The 20,425-nt window shown below is 36.9% G+C and overlaps 1 protein-coding gene across 4 annotated transcripts; it reads right to left on the bottom strand.

Annotated features, from left to right (window-relative positions):
- Positions 1 to 206: 206 nt before the first annotated feature.
- On the bottom strand, positions 207 to 9,439 carry TSEN2 (tRNA splicing endonuclease subunit 2). Of its 4 annotated transcripts, none has more exons than XM_026046043.1 (12): positions 9,367 to 9,439; positions 7,634 to 7,820; positions 7,307 to 7,388; positions 6,557 to 6,593; positions 5,163 to 5,697; positions 4,965 to 5,042; positions 4,338 to 4,388; positions 3,530 to 3,668; positions 2,561 to 2,597; positions 1,790 to 1,901; positions 1,083 to 1,172; positions 207 to 576 (listed from the first exon to the last, which is right to left on the bottom strand). In XM_026046043.1, the coding sequence occupies exons 2-12, from the start codon at positions 7,805 to 7,807 to the stop codon at positions 517 to 519; spliced, it is 1,395 nt and encodes a 464-aa protein (XP_025901828.1). In that variant the 5' UTR covers positions 7,808 to 7,820; positions 9,367 to 9,439; the 3' UTR covers positions 207 to 516. The 4 variants fall into 4 exon arrangements, with proteins under 4 accessions (XP_025901828.1, XP_025901826.1, XP_025901827.1 ...); XM_026046041.1 differs by lacking the exon at positions 9,367 to 9,439 and adding an exon at positions 8,001 to 8,250; XM_026046042.1 differs by lacking the exon at positions 9,367 to 9,439 and having other exon boundaries at positions 7,634 to 7,985.
- Between the last annotated feature and the right edge of the window lie 10,986 nt (positions 9,440 to 20,425).

Genomic DNA, 20,425 nt, shown 5'->3' with positions numbered 1-20,425 from the left:
CCAAGATAGATCCTTAGTATTAGAAAATAATCATTTGATGTGGCACCTGTAATGAAGAGCATGCTCTTCAGGATTTCAGTTCTGAAATAAAACATTAGGACTTTTTAAAGCCTTTTAATTTGTTTTTATTTAAAAAAAATCTCTACAGGATTTTTACCTATTATACATTATTGCTGCACACTATACAGAAGCATACAATTAAGACAAAATTCTGTTTGTTCATAATTTTGTACAATTTCACTTAATTGGGGTAATTGGGAATTGGTTTAAGAGCAGAGCTTAGGTTTCAGCAATGTACACTGAATTGGGTCACAAGAGTTTTAACTTTTCTCCCTTCATATGCATTACTACAATTCACTTAYGTTTTTCAATACAGCATTCTGTCCAGTAAACAGCATATACCTTGATTTAATAGCATTTATGCACATCTGTTGGGATATTCTAATAGAAACTGTTCTGAGGCAGTAGTTCCTCACAATGTTTTAAACAGATTAAATTCTTTCCCCAGAGATTCAGTTAGGAATCTTCTTGCTCACAGCGCTCACGAGAAGAAACCCACCGACTTACAATCAGTTCCTGAAATACAAAAGGGTGGTTATTATGGAAGCTGAGGCAGGGGGAAGTTACAATCACAGAGCAGTGATTAAACCTCTAGCAGACTGACGTATGTTACCTGACCACTGAGAAATTTCAGGAGATTATTATCTAATTTTTCAGGAGATTGTTATATTTCCCTGAAGTATACTGGTCTCTTACACACTCTTCCCTCTTCATTCTTAAACATCCATTAACCTCAGAGTCTCCATATTTCTCCCTGTTTTTCCATGTAAATGCTTATATTCACAGTAAGAGCATCTTAATCTAAATCTGAAGATATTAGTCTTCAAAAGGCCTAGGAGGAATTTTTGATGTCTTGGGACACAAAGGAATCTAGGATGGTCTTTTACTGCAGTTATATGTGCAAAAATGAAAGCATGTTAGACAGCAAGCAACAATCAAAGGGYGAACAGTACAGTATGTAGCTAACTCTTGAGCTGTCCAAAGCACAGCTCGATATACAAAGAAGAGAAATAGTTACTCACCTGAACCTTAATTCTTTTCATACATTCTGGTGTAGACATCTCTTTCTCAGTCATATCAGATGGTCTAATCAAATAACATAACATAAGTTCCTGTTGGTAAATGGAGAACATATTCACTGACAGACAAATCCTGAGTTTCAGCTGATTATTTCCACACAACTTTATATTAACCAGAAAGGCAGATACTAATTTTTCTATAGGATGGCACCTGTAAGCCATGGTGGAAGAGATCTGTGAATAAGTGTTTTCTTTATCAAATGCATAAAACACTGTTGTGAGAAGCTAGAATGGTAACAAAACACCTGAGTGGCATGACTATGGGAAGAGTATCATTACATATGAGGATCAAACATAAAGGAAACCATCTGGAACTACTCAAATCTAGATTCAAAAGCAAATCTGGAGAGATTGGGAGAGGTTTAAACATAAAAGTGATAAACAAAAAAGTATCTTTCAGGTCTTTCTACTGTTACTCTCCTCACATCTTTAGAAGTTACAAGAGGAGAAATAACTTTAATATAAAGCCTCCAGAATTCATCTGGATATCTGCAAACAGAACTCATGTTCATCCATCAGCAACATGTTTTTCTGCAGACCAGAATCAGAGATTATTTTTCCCGTCTTACTCCAATTATGTTTTCTTTATATCTAAACTCTTAGACTAATCATTCAAGAACTATTTCAGAACTAGTATCTTGCACTGTTACCTTAGAAGCATTAACAGTTGTTCGGTTCAAGCCAGACAAGGACTTCCAGCTGAGTGATCTTCGAAGAGAGCCTTCAAAATTATCATCAACTAATTCAGCAATGACAGAGTAACTGGAAAACAAAGCAGATAAGACAGCTCACAGAAAGGAAACTATTGTTTTAGGAAGAATATGCAACTTAAGAATTGGAGGCTAAAAATCTGTGATGATTCTGGTTGTCACAGTCAGATAATAAACCAGCAGAAGGTAGAGCAAGTTAYGAAAACTAACCAGAAAAATAGGGAAGAGACTAGAACCCATGAAGGCACTAGCTGGTACTTTTCCTCTCCACCCTTCTGACATTTGTAGCATTCTCATAAATGCCAATCTGACATTTATAACCAATCTACTAGATAAAGATAGTTATAATTCCCTAAAACATTTTTCTTCATATTTCTCCCTAAATCACAGAAATTGTCCATAACTTAAAAGTCAGTATCACTAAATCAGATTAGTTTTCTAGGTGCATTCTTCCCAAACATCAAATATACTTATTTCATCTGTTCTCATGTTTTAATATTATTTTGTAAATTAATTCATACAATTATGTTCTTTTGCATTTTGCTGAAAGAAATCCTGCAAACCCAACATGAATTCACAACACAGAAATACATCTGGCAAAGTATTCTGGGTGAATAATACGTGCTTAACCAGGGAAGACATTAAAAATTGTGTGACAGAATATTACTAATTTGAAACTAAGAAAGTAGCCAAAGATCATAAGCTTCAAACCTTGCATGATAGAAGGGAGGACCTTTTCGATACAGCACTGAAACRAGAGAGAAACACCTGAGTTAGTCCCATGGAAACTAGGCCCAAAAGTATTTTCAAAGTGTTTCATAAATGTAATTACACAAGTTAAAACTTCAACACTATTGAATTTTGCTCAGAATTAAGCTGCCCTAGCAAGTGGAGAGGGAGAAAAGAGAAAGGAAAAGGATGGAAGCAGCAGGGTGACTGAGGGCAGGGGACTGASGAGGTAGACGACAAAGATGAGGTGAAGTTACTGATGCTGTGGGAAAAGGATTTAGGGAGGAATTTTTCCTGCGATGCTTAGGCTTTAAATACTGTCTTCAAAATAGAAATTGAACCACCACTGGAGTCCAAGTGAAAGATCATAGTAAGTCACAGCTTCTTTTTGAGGCAGTTCACAGCAAATTTTCAGAGAGGCAGAGAGGCACAAGTACTTAAATACTGCCACAATTCCATCTATAGACACTTAAAATTTCTTTTCTAAGTTCAATGGCACACAAGACGCATTGCAGCTGGACTGTGGTAAATGACTTAAGCRGTTACAGATGTTGGTATCTACACACTACATCTATGTGCTTGCTATTCCAAGGACCATCATATTAGTGGTACGGGGAAGATGTGTGTACAAGAGGAAAATTTCAGAAAGTAATTTCATTGCAATCCCTTATCAATTATTAACCTTATGAAGCAAAATGGCAGGACTTCAAAATATCTTCTTAGCTGCTGCATGTGTGATGTTATATTCTGCTCATATACTAATTTTAGTGCTAACCTGTAGTCTAGCCAAAGATGCCTTTTGCCAACTGCAAGAGGCAAAGTTTGCTGCGATCATAAGGGAGCCTCACTGCAGAATTCATCTTTGGCAGTAGGGTCTTGCACCAACTGTTACACCTGAAATGGAGTCAGGTCAGTCAAGACCATTCCTTTTTTTCAAAAGGAACTACTCACAGAGATCAGTTCCATACTTCAGTCCGACTTTGGGCACCCATCCCTTACTGCGGAAGTAATGATATGCCATGTATGTAGTTTTAAAATTGGGCTTCACTTCGCTGAACATTTCCCATAGCTTCAAAATAGTTAAAGGCTCCTAGAAACCACACCAAAAAGCATTAGTCTGACAATATCACAGCATATATAAAACAGTTTGTTCCAAGCTGCATGTAGTAGAACATTAAAGTCATACTAAATATCACAATCCCACTGCAAAGAAAATAACCTTCAGGCAATACAATATGGAGTCCTTACCCTAGGAGACAGCAACTTGATCCTTTCATTCAGCTATTTAAATGTTTCAAAACTAATCCTGTAAGGCTCTTGTTTAAAGAGAGATCTAAYGAATCTTAATTAGACACACAGATTTCAATTGTTTTGTTATTACATGTAACAACAGCTTGATATATTTATGCTTAATATTCCCAAGGAATTTTCTTGTTTCAGTATGCGGAATGCTTTTTCCTATTTCTCACATACTTATTTCTTCCCTCAGCAAAACTAATAACTTCCATAGAATGACCCCAGTTGTCTGTACTTTTCTTGCTAAACATAAAATTTAAGACCATTATTATTAGCAGTAATTATATTTGTTTACAAGAACAATTTCCAAATTACTCTAGTATTCCCTCCYTCAAAAGTAACAATAAATGCTATTGCCACAGTCATTAATAATTTAAGACAAAACATTCAGACTAAACCAAAACAAACCTAAATGAACACTATTTCTTTCAAAACAAAATAAAAAATTAATGAAATCTCTTACCTCCCCATAATAAATAGTTAAGCATCCTAGAGCATACACCAGGAAAAACGCCTGGGAAGAAAAATAATAATMATTTTAATTAATATCTAGGCTATTTCTGTAATTTATGTTCCACACTGGAACAAAGGTTAAAACTCATGAACTGATTTTATACCAGAATCCTTATGCCAATACAAACAAGCRTCCTGAAGGCCTCCTTTGATATGTTTCTATATAACCTTTAAATTGCAACAAACAGAGGACTGCATGTGCTTAGGAATGCTCAAGCTGAAGGCACTGAATCATATGTAACMTAGTAAGTTTAGAATAACTGGAGCAGGCTTTATATAAAAAACATATTCCTGGTGTTTCAATACTCTCAGTACTTAACTCATATGATTGGCCTCTATTATTGGTGGAATTATTCAATCTGAAGTGTTTGAGACTGGATTCTATATATTTTTTTAAATCCTATCATGTAATAAATGGATTTTTAAAAATGAATTTAATCATCAAAACAATTCAAATATTTAGGACACACAAGAGAACCTTATCTTTAAGGAACAGTATTAAGTTATGTGGTAGCATATATTAATGCTTGCTTTACAGGTTAAAAGAAAATTAAATTGTATGGTATTTGAAACATACCTCTTCCAAGCTGAGTTGTAAATATTCAAAAATCTTGAATGGATTTCTTCTGCATACTAGTTTTTCCTTCTTGACAGACTACAAGAAAAAAAAAAGTACTATATTACTAAATCTTTAAACTGCAAAAAAATAATAAACCCTGGAAGCAGCAATGATAATATAAACTTTCTAAAAGAACGGGATACTCTTTAGCCTTACATTTGCTTGYTCACCAGCAGGGTTATCTTCAGGGCATAAACTACTTCCCTCTTCCTCTTGCACCAACACGTATTCTGCAGTACATTCTTTTGATGTGACCAACTCATAAGATTTTGGGTCAGTGCTTTCCTTCTCCTTGCATCCACAATGCACAAGAAAACCGTGCCTCTGGCAAGACACTTCAGCTCTCTCTTTTACGTCAACCGGTCCCTGTTCTTTAGAACCACACAAGGCCAAAGGATCATGAGCTGGATCTCCTTCCACACAGGCTTTCTTGCAGCCTTCCTTCTGATTACAACATTCATGACTTGGAGATACGTTTCCAGTGTCWGTAGAAGAATGTCTAGAAAGCTCTGCATTTTCTGTGCTTGGGCCCGTTTTGTTGGAACATGTGTCAGTTTCTTCAGCTCCATCATTTTTCATGCAAGGCAACTCAAGAGGCTTAGTGTAGTTTTCAAGAATTTTGCTAACTGAACAGTCATCAAATCCTTGCTCTTGCAAAATACTTTTAGCCCACTGGACATGATACTGGTACCTAGCAAACAAGTAAAGTAAGCAGAAAGTTCTAGGACATAACATCCTTTAACTAACATCTTAAATATAAGCATCTTAAAATAGTTAATCCTGCACAGCTCATAGAACAAATATTTACATTCAYCCCAAAGGCTGCTATGTAAAGCACAAGCATGCACAACGTAATTAAACTCCAGTCCTTTGGCCACAATGCACAGACTAAGCTGCTCAACATTAGATTCTGATGCCTTTTCTGGCTTTGTTTTGACCTTTCAAACTTCTGTGGCAACAAGCGCCAGTGTGGAATGTGTAGGAACCACAAATTGAGGGCTACCACTGAACAGGTTCAAAACCTAAGAGTTTTATCAGGCAAAATCTCCTTTTTCTTCCTGGAACCTTACAGAATGAATTCCCTAAGAAAAGATRGTTTGAAGCAAAGTTTGCATAATGAAAACTAAGCCTTTATATACCAAGGTTTCATAGTCTTATCTATTATACAGGTAACTAAGAACAGTATTTTTTTAATGCCTTCCAAACAGCAATGCTACAGCAAAAACATCTGTGTAAACATCTAACCAGAAATTATTTTCAGTCTTACCAAAATCCCAATATCTCTGAAGAATAACAATAAAAGTAGTTTAAGATATTAATCTTCATTSTGTCAAAAGTTACAGGTAGTTGAATGTATCTATCCTTATTGAAATATTGAAAATACAATATTCATTTCCCCAAATGAAATTTTAACACAGGTACTACAGACAACAAAATAAATAGCAGCGAGTCAACAACATCTATACAACCAACACACTGAAAATCAGTGAAATAAAACCCAGATTAAAATCACCTTCTTCCAAAAAATACAAAGATAACATAGAACTTACTTCTTTGATGCAATTATGGGCAAGTTTACGTTAGCACCTGTATAAAAAAATTGTTTTAATAATGTGTTTTTTTAAACACTGATATATTCTGTGGCATAATAAGTATCTTCAAAACTAGGTGCAATTTTGGTTTCCCCTCTAATCTCAGGAACACAGCAGAATTAGAAAAAGTACAGAACTAACAAAGAAGGAAGAGCTTATACAAGAGAGACAACTAAATCTGCTACTTTTCTCCAGCTTGTAAGAAGATAATTGCAGTGCAATACGCTAAAAATCCACTCTTGTCTACGGAGACTTAAAAAGTGTCATCAAGAAGATGGATAATGAACGACAGTCTTTCTATAGGTAGATTACAACTACGTAACAGGTAATTGCCTACTGATGGATTCAACATTTTCACATACTCTTGCCACATGATTTCATGGACATTAAAAAGTTCAGGATCAAAACAAGAAAAGATGGACTTCCTGGAAGAAAAGTCCAAAGCTGCTGCCTCGATTTACAAAGGTCCTAAACAGCAGATCATTGTAGGCTGGAGAATGCACTAAGGAGTTARCAATTATGCTTTCCTGTTCATGTATTTTTCCCTAGGCATCCTATTTTAACCTCTGAGGACAGACAGGCTTGGTTTGATTGAGTAGCTGACCTAATAGAGATTTTTTTTTATTCATAAACAAAATCATTAATAACTGAGGAAAAATGAAAAATACTATTAGAACAACGAGGGAAGTAGAAATAGGGACAATTTACCTTGCCACTTTGTAACCAGTAAGGGATCTGAAATGCTGTACGCCGGCCGACTTCTCGAAAGAATACCTTTTCCAAAATAGCCCTTCRAAGAAAAAAAACAAAATCTTTATTAAATCATCAAAACTTATTTATTTATTTCCTGGGCTAAGAATAAAATACTTATCATATTTGTTACAAATGTATATGTTTCATATTTATTTGAAAAGAGGAGGGAGATATTAGAGGCTAAAAGGGGAAGGGAAACAAAAAGGGAGAAGATTATAACACGTATTCTGTTCTGTTAAATGTTGAATACACCAGAAATATTGTGCAAATAGGGTACACCACCTTGCTATACAGCTGTTCAATATCCTCAGGGTTCCTCACAATAATATTGTTGTTAATAATTTCAGCCTGATATATTCTGAAATCTTTCCCATTTACTTCCACGGGAAAGGGAGATTCATACGTCTCAAAAACTCTTCTTTTCTTTCTTGGGGGCTGGAAAATAGCTTCTGCCATTTCCTAAAGTTTTCTTCAAAATAGGGGGAAAAAAGACACAGGTAACTGTCAAGATTTAAAGTTCATGCACTTTTAAGTGTTTCAACATTCTCTTCCTAATAGCAAATTACCAAAAAGCCTACAGAATATCCAAGCTTAATTGTGGAACTGCTACACCAGACAAACTCAACCAAATTACTTCCCACAATGTTACCTGCTACTCTTTTTCCCCTGCRCTGCAGGGCCTTGGGAGCACCAGCGATGTACCATCCTCAGACAGGACTAAAGTTACGATCGGGAGTAAGTGAACACAGAATGAACATAAACAGAAACCACAGCACCATAGTATGAACCGTAAATCGTTTTGAGAAACTTCATTAATAAGAAGAATATTAAGAAACAGCAGTAGCAGCTTGACAGTTGTTCCCTCCTTCAGGAGGGAACCCTCTGGCGATGGAGGCCGCACAGCGGTGACCAGCAGAGGGAGGAAAAGCCCGCTCGGCCTTAAACTCGGCTCCCGCCTCACGCGGGGCCGCCCAGCTCGGCGACAGCAACTCGGGGCCGCCCACCCCGCTCGCCGGGCCCAGCGCGACACCGCCCGCCCCCACAGCCCGCCCGGAGCCGGCGGCCGCGCCCGGGGCGCGGTGCGGAGCGGCCGGGTGGGTTGCGGGCCCCGCCGCCCGCCATCACGGCGCCCGCCTTCCCGCCCGTCGCCATAGCGACCGCCGCCCGCTGCACGCACCCGCCGCCGCGCCAGGAGGCCGCGCAAAGCGAGCGCGCGTGCGCACGGCGCGAGCCCGCCGCTTCTGGCCCCGCCCTCTCAGCGACCGTTGGCTGTGGAGGGAAGGGTGGCTGAGGGGTTGCTTCATGGCGCGGAGGCGCCTTCTCCCTGAGGGAGAGGCCGGCAGCGCTTGGCAGCGGTGTCCGACCGTGGCGCAGCGCGCTGTTCTTCCCGGGGTGGCCGAGCAGGGCAGGCAGAAAGGGGGCTCCGTGCGTGCGGAGAGGGAGCCTCACGTCCACAGGCCTGCGTCCTGCCCATCCTCAGGCCCAAAGTGGAGAGCTCGGGCGGGGGGGGGCAAAAACAGGTTCCCTGTAGGAAAGTGAGAGCCTGGATCCTGTGGAGACCCTCCCACAATCTTGCACCCTGCAACTCTCCCTAGCCGCTGCCAATCTCCATGCAGCAGAAAGGGCTGCATACCACAAAGCATCCAGTGCTGGCAATTTAAAAGCAATAAAAGTAAGAGAAAATGGAATTTTTTTTATGGAACACCCATCCTGAAATGAATGATGAGCTTCATAATGAGGGACATTTGAGATACATGGGTGGGTGAAATTTTATAGCTGTGGGAGGTGAGGGGAAGATAGCATTTTCAGCTTGAAGCAATTGTTTTTGGCAGGCTAACAAGCCCTTGACATTGCAGTGACTCATTCAACTGCTTGGGATAATGCAATACTGCTTACACAACTTGTTAAGAGAGATACTGTGATTGTACAGCTTACTGCCAGAGCTGAATTCAGAGGGGAAAAAAAGGGTACTGTAATAATAATTACAAAAAGAAGAAGAAAAAAATGGATCTTACCTGAGTAATAAGGGCATTCTCACTAGCCTGTGAGCAACAGACATCCCCTTTTCAGTTCCGTTTTAATAAATGCTGAGCTTGTTTCCAGTTTAGGTCTTTTTCACCAAATTCATAATAATAATTGCAACTGCAATACAGGAACCTTTTTCTTATCTTGAGGTTGTATTGTTAGGATCCACTATAAAAACAAAGAGGATGATGAAATTTCAGTTCCAGGAAGACAAACTAGCCCAATTTGCATTTYACTTCAGCTAGCTAGTGACTAATTCTCTGGTGTATTTTAATCTCAAAAGACCCCCTTTCCATGCTCCTTGGGTTTTAGACTCTCAGAGAATAAAATGTACTCATGCAAAAATAACATCACATTTCTGGAGTAATCAAAAAATCTGGGCAGTGCAGAGAAATGGTAGTAAATTTTGCTTACTACAAGTGCCTAGGTCATCCGAGTTCAAAATGTAGAATTATTTTTCTCATTTAAAAATGGAATTTATCTCATAGAATTCTCACGTCTTTGTTTCAAAATGAAATAGAAAAATCTAGTAACACAGTGACTGAAAAGGAGAAGTTCAAACTTCTACATTTTCCATGTGAAACAAACATATTTTTTCAATGCACTCCTGGTAGCTTAGATTAAATTGGCTTTTTTTTTTTTTTTTTTTTTAATTTTGACTAGTTAGCAATAGATCAATGAAGCCACTTACAAAAAACTTTAAAAATACATCACTCTTATAAGGTAATGAGTTTGTGTTATGTGCATTTTACAGAATTGTGAGGCTGCAGAAGAGAAACAATAATTACAAGATCACAAAGGAAATTGTCAACAAAACCTGATAATAAGAACTTGGCATTCTTACAGTTATGTCCTAAAGAGGTCTATTTCACATACTGTCTGGTGAGTGTAAATTTGAACATTAATTAATTTACCCAATGTTGAGGCTCAAGCAGAGATTCTCTTCTGTTCTTGTCCCCAAAGTATACTGCAATGCTCTGGTAACCTAAGGTTAATTCTTAAAGCTCTGCCATTGAAATATCTGCAAGTTAAAGCRTTCTGGGTAACAACATGAAAATAAGCAAATATCAAAGATACCCCTTTATTTCAAAATTCCATAAAAGTATGCTAAATAAAGTTGCTTTTAAATGAAAGTGGAGTTTATCTAGGATTGATATGTCTATTTTCTTGTTGTGCGGGCCTATTGCAATGAGATGTACATTGCAACAAGAAGTAGACACAACATAAAAAAGCTATAGGTCAGTTGCCTTCCTCCACGTCTCATTATCTGCCTACAGCCTTGAGATGGAAGCCACAGCATGCCATGTCCAGTCAATTGAATCACACTTACGCTTCTTCAAACAAAAAAAGCAGACTGCATATCTGCTCCTATTTATTTTTTGCTTATAAGTCCAGATTGTTTTTCAAGCAGAAATGTTGCTATCTGAAGGTCAAGTTAAGTCACAGCAATGTCTTTTTTTTGTTAATATATCAATAATTATACAGACATCCTTACAAATATCTAGATTTTTCTTTTATGATGAGACAGCAGAGGACTAGCTAGCAGCTAGATGACCAGGCAGTTGCTCTGCCCTCAGGGTGCTAGGGAATCACAAATTGGACCTCAGTTTTCAGGGCTATACTGTTGTGAAAAAAATGCATCATACTGGAATTTATATACAAGAGTGTATAAGACACATGAAGCAACTCATTAGTTCCATACATCATTGGTAGCACTTCAAATGAAGTAACATGTTCAGTTAWAAGAGCAGTTAAGATAAATGTAGAACAATTGGAAATAAGAGAATGACAAGAGCTTACTTGATTTCTCTGCAGTGCAGCAGAAAATGCAATACTCTATACTGCCTTCCCTGCAGCTTTTGTTAAATCATCTTTCGGATTTCCAGTTCTGTGTAAGTTTTACTTCTCTTTGTCTTTGAGAATACACTGTTTCATGTTGTGTGTGCCTTATCATTGCTTCTAATGCAAAGAATGCTCTCTTGCTTACCATTTCCTGATGCTCAGATAGTTTTACTGTTGATTTGAGTTAATCTATTGAATCATTAAGGTCTAAACCAATATCAGGTTTCTGAAAGACTGATATGTCTCTCTAAATCATGATGAGAGCCTTGATGAGAGCCTTGTTGTAGATCTTTAGTTCTAAAAATATAGTCTTAAATTTTAATACAGTTGTCCTTTTTGTGTCATTTYCAGTTGTACATTGCCTGACTCCCATGGTCTTGTTATTCACATTATCACACTCCATTTCCCGTAAAATTGTGCCRTTTTTGGGACACTGGAGACCAGTTCATACATAGTAGGCCCTTAGTACTAACAATATGTCTTTTTGTTGTTTGTTTTGAAGAAGTTGCTATCTTCTGCTCTGTATTGCCATACATTTTTTTCAACCTCGTCTTTGTCAGCAGGTGAGTGCAACTGGAAAATAGTTAAGATGGAAGGAAATGCTGTCGATGTCATGCTTATTAAACTTTCTGTGACCACATATGTAGAAGGATCTTGATCTATGTGGTTTTGTGTTTGCAGTCATTATGTCAGTCCCTCTGTAGTTCATTGTGACCTTCCACAGTAAGTCATATCACAAGTACATCTGAAATCATACAGATGAAGTACATACTATTAATATGAGAGCTCATTTAATATTACATTAACCAATATTCAATATTAAGTAAAAGTTGGCAGCTAATACTATCTATTTTTTATGCTGTGAAGATTATACCTTTCATCACTTCATTTAGCTTAGAGGCCTGGAAAAATCTCGTGAATAGTGAAATTCTGGGCACTTGTATTTCACTGATATTAAAATGAAGTTACATATGCAGGCAAATTCTAAGGAGTTTGTTTATCAAAAGTGTTTGTTTGCTGGATTTTTGATGACTTCTATAAGGAATCTGGAAGTTAATTCCCAGGSTTATCTCAGGCAAAACATACGGGCAGGTACTCTGGAAGTACATATTTTACATTCTTAACCTTATTAAAAGAAACAGAAGTGGAAGTCTGTAAAACTATTTGCCTATGTAGCATTTTCTTGTGTCTTCTCAAGGAAGTTAGTCATAAAACTGTAAACAAATAACCTATTCTGGTAGTGTCTTTAGTTAATATTGGATTCCATACAAAAGAAATAAAAGTTTTGCACAGAATCCCATGGAACCAAAGTCATAATCTGTCTTTAAATTCCTTTTTCTTTCTGGTTTCCACAGAATATTACTTCAAAGTTTTCTTATCCCATGCTCAACTGTGGTCCCCAAGAGAAATGTTATGACACTTTCTTTAAGATAAAGTCCATTTCTTTCTCACAAGGTGATTTGAACAGTAGTTGGAGGATGGGCTGTAGTCATTTACATTAGCCAGTTCCAGCTTCCCCAGAATGACAGAAGTTCCCATGGAAATCTTGGTTGCATTAACTTTGACAGAGATATGGGACTGTTTTTGGAAACTTGAAAAAAAAACAGCTAGGGAATACTTTTCATTTTTATTAATATGTGGTATCTTCATTTTGTTTATTAAAGAAATAAATCAAGGTTAGTTTCTGCTTAGTTTCTGACGTTTTTCACAATGAGACCAAAAAAAGAGAAGTCTGACAAATATTGGCCAAGCATTAACCCAGTAAGAAATCTGATAATGTCAGAAATCCCGAAGTGGACAGCAGTAAAATGAACAGCATAAGAAAAAAGAACATTAAAAAATAATATGCAATTAGCATACTTCAGATATGGATAATGATTTTGCATTCTTGGAGATTAAACACACTTCGATGAGGAATTCTAATAAAACCATTTGATCGGACTGACATCCCATAACATTAGTGTATTGCTTGAGGGCTGTTTTTATCCTCATATCTATCTGTCAATTTATATTACAAACTATATGCATTTGAAAATTACGTAAGCATTAATTGTCTTTGCATTAAAGGTTTCAACACCCCTATTTATCACTTTCCTTCTCCCCATAGAAACCTATGCAAAAGGTCTGAATTTGCAGTGTCAGAGAGTTAAAAGCACTTATGACCTCTGATTTTTGCCCATCCCTTGAGATCTGTTTACTTTTGGTTTGAGAAGCAGTTGTTCCTTCATGGGTCATTAGCTTTTGCGCTTCATCAATCAACTAGTAAGTTGTTAAATGACACAGAGCTTTTGTTTCTGCAATTTCTGACTCTGTCACCTTCACCTCAGGTAACTGAATAATGGATTGGTCAGTGAAAGGCAAACACAAATTTCCAAACTCTAGCAAGACAATCTATAAAAATCCAATTCATGTTTTTGAATTTCAGTTAGGGACCTGCCCTCCCCTTGTCCCAGGCACAGGCACGGTGGTGGGGGTGTGTGTGCGTGTGCGTGTGTGTGTGTATACGTACACGTGCGCCCACACACACACACACACACAACCACAAAAAATGTAATAATCGGATGTTTCCACTAGGTGTCCATATTTCAGCAATTTTCAATTGTTAACTGCTTCAATTAGTGTAGTATTCTTGTACAGAATGCCTGATAATGCTATCCTCCTTTGAAAAAAGGCAAATCCAAATAAGCTTATATTGCATACCTGGCTCTGTGTACAAAAAGGCTGTGAATCTAGCACAAAATATTCTTTTTTTCCTACTTTGTATATCCTATACTTGTTAATTTAGCATTCTTTGTATAAGATGACCCTGTGAGGCTTTTCAGATATTGAATATTACCTGTGTATGATTTAACACTCTTATTCATCTTAAACTTTTTTAAATTACTGTGTTTTATATTAGAGATAGGGATAAATACTGTGAAAATACCTTAAGAATTACAGTTTTCTGCTCCCCCACCGCCCTTTCCCCTCCTCGCCTCTTTGGCCTCTAGTTTTTCTACACCCGATTCTTTTTGCGTTCATTCATGTATCACATAGAAGTATAAGTTATATCCTCTCTGATGTTTTTGTGTTTGTATGCCCATTCAGTAATACCTGGGAAACCAATAACAATTCAAATAGAAATATTGGCCAACTTCAAAGGAGGTGAAATGAAAGAATTAAAGATTATAATTTATCCAGACTGAATTCCATTCTAGGAATTAGAATTTTTTTCCCCCTCTACTTTTCTGTTTTTCCAGACATTTTCAGTTTTGTTATGTGTAAGAACAGAATATGTTTTAGATAATGCTAGAGCAGAATGTATCAGGAGAGAGTGTACCATTTTAAGACTGAACTTCTGGGGCAAAACTCAAGCAAGGCTTTAGCAATTTGTATTTCCTATAGATATGAGTATAACCTCTAAAACTGAATTTGTTTCCAGTCTTTTAACCTCATTTACAATACTAAAAATTCAAATATAATAAATATTGAAGAATATTAAAGAATGTTTTTATCATGCAACAAAAYGAAAATTCAGTGTCCCTCCATTTAATCAAAACAGTCTCATCCACGAAAGTACCTTGAGATAATTATCTRTCTTTAAACTCAAACAATCCTATTGGGATACACATATCTGAAATATGTCTGTAATCTCATCCTAATTGCTCTTGCGGGTTCATGTGTCATAACTGACAAAAGGACAAAATAACAATGAAATTAGGATAAATCCCTAAATCATCACATTTTAGAAACTGAAATAAACCACATAAATCAATTTGCTGCCAAAAGTATATAGGTTTCTAAACACAAAAAAAMCCCGACAGAACATCCTCTTAGGGAATATCTCACAATTCTGAATATTTGCTTTCCGTTATTTAATAACAGGAAAAGGTTTGCAGCTCTTTTGTTGAGTTTTACATGTCAGCACCTTAATATTCCTATAGTATTCTTAAAACTTTTACCAGGAAAAACACAGTGCCATGGCCTGTACTAGGAAATGTTCTGTTTATTTTAAATGCATTTATGAGCACAGAGAGGCAAACAATCGCCTGTCATAAACTAAAGGGAGCAACCTTATAATGGCTTGGTGTCTCATTTGTACTTCTTTATATAGTTCYTTGGCTCATTTGTCCCTGCCCTTCCTGTATTCTATTCATTGCCTCTCTCTACCTTTTGAACCCTAGCGTAGATTAAATCCTTCCCCCCTCCATTTCCCCATTGCCTGCTGGGCGCTTGCTCCTTTTGGTGCCTCAGCCACAATAAGCGTTTGGCTAAAGGTTCATCATATCTTTGTTACTGGGTCCATCAGAGAAAGATTGGCACTAGCATGAAGAAGTAAAATGTGAAGCTAAGGGGCTGCTTTTTAAAAACGTAGCTCCTTAGACTAGACTCTTCAAAAGAAGCATAGCAAGTAAGTTTTAAAGATCTTCAGAATCCTTGCAGAATTCTTTAGCCTATTTAGGTCTTGCTTATTCTGTTGTGGCAACTGTGGTAACTATAGCAAGTTTTGGACTGATCATGTTTAAAAAAAATAGGATAGTTTTGCAACTCTGAGACAGATCGAATGATTTCAAATAGCTTAGTCCCCTTCACACAATTATAACATGATGTGAGCTTATTTAAACRGTGGATAAGGTACAAACAGCAATTGAATTCCATAGGATGATTATCGCTGCGGGCACAGTGGAGTTTGAAATTCAAGTTTTAGATAAAAAGGGTAAATATCGCATAAAAGGAATATAAGTGTATTTTTATATATAGTAGGGATTATTTATATATATAGTAGGGAAATAAATCCTGTATCCATCTCTAAAACCATGTATAGACTCACTTGTACTGGAATGTACCATTTGCTTCATGGARGCTACTGGGGCTTGGATTTGAGAACATTTGCTACACTCACAGGAATTAGAGGAGGATGTGACATCTTCTCTGTCTTAGCTACCTGACAGAGTTCTGGCATAAAAAGCCTGCACAGCACACTGTGAAGCCCAGACTTGACTGATAGTATGTATCTCCAGGTTATTGTCAGGAAATGAGATTCAGGAGAATACTAGAAGAATCATTGGTAGTTCTTTGAAAAAATGCCTTGCCTCATATTCATCCAGTAACATAGCACTGCTCTTGATTTCAAATAGTTTACCAATAGTTTACTCACCAAGGCAACACTTTTCATAACTCAGGTGGCTGTGACTGGTTATGATGACTTGAAGTCAAACATGGCCTTTCAGAACTGCATGAAAAGGTGGTGTCATAATTCAACTAAGGTGGGAGTCCTTATAGCAGGAAACTAAGTCTAATTAGCGGAGGTAAAGCAATATTTAGAACAGAGTGCTCCATAGGCAAGACATGATGCCTCCGAGGGCAAAAAAGGGAAAGTGGTCCAGAATAATTTTCTATTTTATACTAAGAATTGAAAGACATGACAATATAAACCATGACCATGCTCCCTGAAYGGAGTGACCTAGTAGTAAGACCGTATTAGTAACATGAACAAATTAGAGAGGCTGGCATGAAGTAGAATTGGTCGCTCAGGCCTTTCTGAGCAATACAAATCAACAACACTTCAGTTCTCAGAGGACTGTAGGTTGAAAATGACATCTATTAACCTTTCCACAAGGTCGTATTTCTTGTACTTGATTTGCAAATATATGGTCTAACACAGAAGCTATCTTCTTACAGCAGATTTTGCTTTTATTGCTCAAGATGCTGCCATTTTCACCTTGAAATAAGTAATCATTTGAACTGTTTTGAAGTAAAAGGAGGAAAACTAAGTAGCACTTTACCATAATGCAACTGTGCTAGTACCCAAAAGCACACACTTGGAGCTAAAACTCAAACTAAACACACTGAGTTTAAGTAAGGTGTTTGGTTTTCACTGTGCTTTTACCTCCTATTGCATCTCCATGTTGCTTATAACAAGGTAAAAATTATAGCTTTTTTTTTTTGAAAAGCAGGTTAAGCCTTTTCTACAAGAATATTTTCACACATGATAAAATTTACACCAAGCTATAGCTTTTTGGCTCAGATCCTTCTCAAATACAACCTGGAGGTGCCAAGTCTAGTTAAGTGATATAGGTAGCTGCATTTGAATACTAACGATCTTGTCACAGTACAGCATGTTGTGAATCCCAGTTGGGGCATTAAACACACAGAAGGTTTCATATCACATAGGAAGAAGCTACTTAGCTGTGAGATTACTACTAGATACTCATGTTAGTTTTCAGATCTATACAAGAATACACATATATTTGCTACGTCCCAACAAAATTACATATGTAAGTAGTATATGTAAAGTCTGATCTGCTCTCTATTTTTCATATCCTTTCCCTGACAACAGCAGAAAAATACACAGCACATCATTTACTGAGCTGTGTTGGCTTTCAACATTTATTGTGTTTCCTTTAAGTGATTTCCATTCTTTTGTGTTCTGGAATATTACAGCAAAATGAGGACTATTTGAATTGCTTATTATCTCCAACCTGTGCATCTGTGGGTAAATATGCTCTATTCATTGAATCATTCCCAGAGTTCCACAGGAAAATCACAGTTGAAAATGCTGTTGGGGTACAGGATTATGGATTTGGCTCTTGAGTAAGGAAAATTGCTTGTAACCAGAGAGCACCCTGACGAGTATGCTCCTGAGAAGGTTTGTGTATTTACCACAGTTAAGGTTTGGAACAACTCACACATGGCCAGTCTGTTCTAGATGTATTCTTTTGAGTTTCACATGTAGGACATCGAGAAGAACTGGATAAAACTTGCTATTTTGTCARACCATTGTCTGCCTTATATACACAGAATTATTACCTGCTGGTACTTGGAYCACACTATGAAGAGACTAATATTTCATATTTGCATGTTACATATGTTCATATTACATGATGCATGCATGCAGGCATGTAATCGTGCCTATCATAACTGCAACTTTGGAACCTAATTCTGCACTCATGTAGAGACCTCCATTACGTGTAACAGACTGCGGACACATGACAACATTTGAACTTTATTATCTCCAATACTGATGGGTACAAACTCCTTTTTTTAGCTTAACTCCCTGCTCTTTCTGGCAGTCATCTTGTTTATCAAGCTGGTTTTCATGACCCTTGGTATAGTATGTATGTCACTCATCTTCCCTTTTGCCATTGATCATATAGAAATTTTATACTTCTAAAAAATATTACAGTTCAGCTTGTGCATTTTCTCCTTTCTCTTGTATCAGATTCTAAAAGCCTGTGATACTCAATTCATGTAATCTGCTCCTTTACATTTCTTTTCACCTTTCTTTTCACCTTGAGTTGTAAGTTTTCCTATTGGTAACGGTTAATGGTAAAACTATTTTGAATATATCTTTTTTTTTTTTTTAAAAAAAAAAAGCACTCTGTAGAGTAAATAACTATGTATTTTTGTCACAACAATACAAGGGTTCTCACAAAACCTTTATCTTCTTCTGTCACTTAGCTTATAATATTTACATGTGCCTTGCCTTAGGTTTAATCTTTTCCAGGGCAGAGACTGTTTTCAAAAGCATCCATAAAGCTGCACAGTAAAGTCTTGTTCTAAATTGAACCGTTGACAGGGCTGTAATGCAAATATTACATCAGTATGTATGAATTTTTAAAGTTAAGTGATAGAGTGGAAAGTCTCACAGGTCCCAAATTAGTGCAACTTTTGCAAATCTCATATTACTAATCTATGGAATTTATAACAAAGGCACTGAAATCACTCTTTTGCCGAGTCATTTCCCCTAGGGGACAGCTAACTGCCTCAAAAATGTCCTCAKAGGAGTTCAGGGTACATAGTTGCCATCCATATTCTGAGGAACAAACTAAACTCAACTCTCAATCTTAAAATTCGGAATCAAAAACTGTTTATGCTTAATATACCTTACCACCTTGCAAAAACAACTATTTCACATGCCATTTTCTTATATAACCTGTTATGATTCAGATGCAAAATAAGTATGGTATTTACAAAATATCTGTATCACCATTAATTTATCTTACCAAGAGGAGTTAAATGGTTACACATTAAAAAAGATTTTATAAGCATGCTCTGTCACAGTAAACATTAGTAAATGCTATTCTAAAACTATTTCTGTCTTTTGTTGGGAAACAAATTGAGGCTTGAAGGGGAAGAGTGCTTAGTAAAAGGAAGGAGAATTAAACATACTGAAGTTATAAAGGAACTCTTGTTTGCTGATTAAGTGCTTTCCACAGAAATCCAACTAATGTTTCCTTTAAAAAAACTTAAATCAGGCCCAACTGCCAGTAAACTATTTTCTTTACTGTGGATAGAGGTTTATTTTTAGTCACAAAGATAGCAGTGTGGATTTTTTTCAGTAGACAAAAATCAAGACATCTGCATGATAACCTGAACCACTGCACACTTTAACTCCTGATATTACYTCCTTTATGTTGCTGTGACTCAGGTTGACTTTCAATTTCTTGCCTATCAACTTACATATCAATCTAAAAGCAATAGTTATCATCATCCCTTTGGAAGTTTGGTAAGTGATGGGTACTATAGCCACATTGCCCTTTTAAAACAAGTCAAAGATAAGTAAGATGGTTAGAAACAAATCTACAAGCATGCCTTTTTTTTTTTTTTTTTTTTTAAGCACACATGCTAAACTGTTTGTGTAGTGTTTCTGAGCAGGCCATCACCCCATTACCTTATTTTATATTGAAAGATCCATTTTTCAAATGACTGCTTTTCCTTTGCTCTCAAAAGGTATTTGTGTCCACCAACACTATTTACTTAGCTGTAGTTTATACTGAGCTACTGCTTTTCCCTCCTGTTACTCCCTGGTTGAATCAACACAGCAATAGACAAAATAATTCTGGTATGGTCAACTTGAAGTGTGCATATACCATTGTAGAGCAGACCCATCCTCTGCTATAATCTAATATCCTGTATCCTATAATCTAGCTTTCAGAAGCGCTGAAAGAGTAAATTGGCTAGTGATTGGTAAGTTCCTTGAGATCCATACATAATCTCTATGAAATACTCTGTTTTGTTTAATTAAAGTCCAAATTGACTCAGAAAACAGGAATAAACACAGCCCTTCCTTTTCAGGAGTTGTACTTTGTTCATATCAGCTGACTAGCTTAAAAAGCTTTTTTCCCCTCCCGCCTCACCCTATTCAGTTAACACAACTCAAAGCGAGCAAGTTGCTGATTCCTGTTCATCTCCTGAAACTTCAAGTTTATTGAGTTTCAATCAATT

Source organism: Nothoprocta perdicaria, unplaced genomic scaffold (assembly GCF_003342845.1).
Source record: "Nothoprocta perdicaria isolate Ctin4 unplaced genomic scaffold, notPer1 scaffold_42, whole genome shotgun sequence".
NCBI lineage: Eukaryota > Metazoa > Chordata > Aves > Tinamiformes > Tinamidae > Nothoprocta > Nothoprocta perdicaria.
This window is presented reverse-complemented; position numbering and strand designations above follow the sequence as displayed.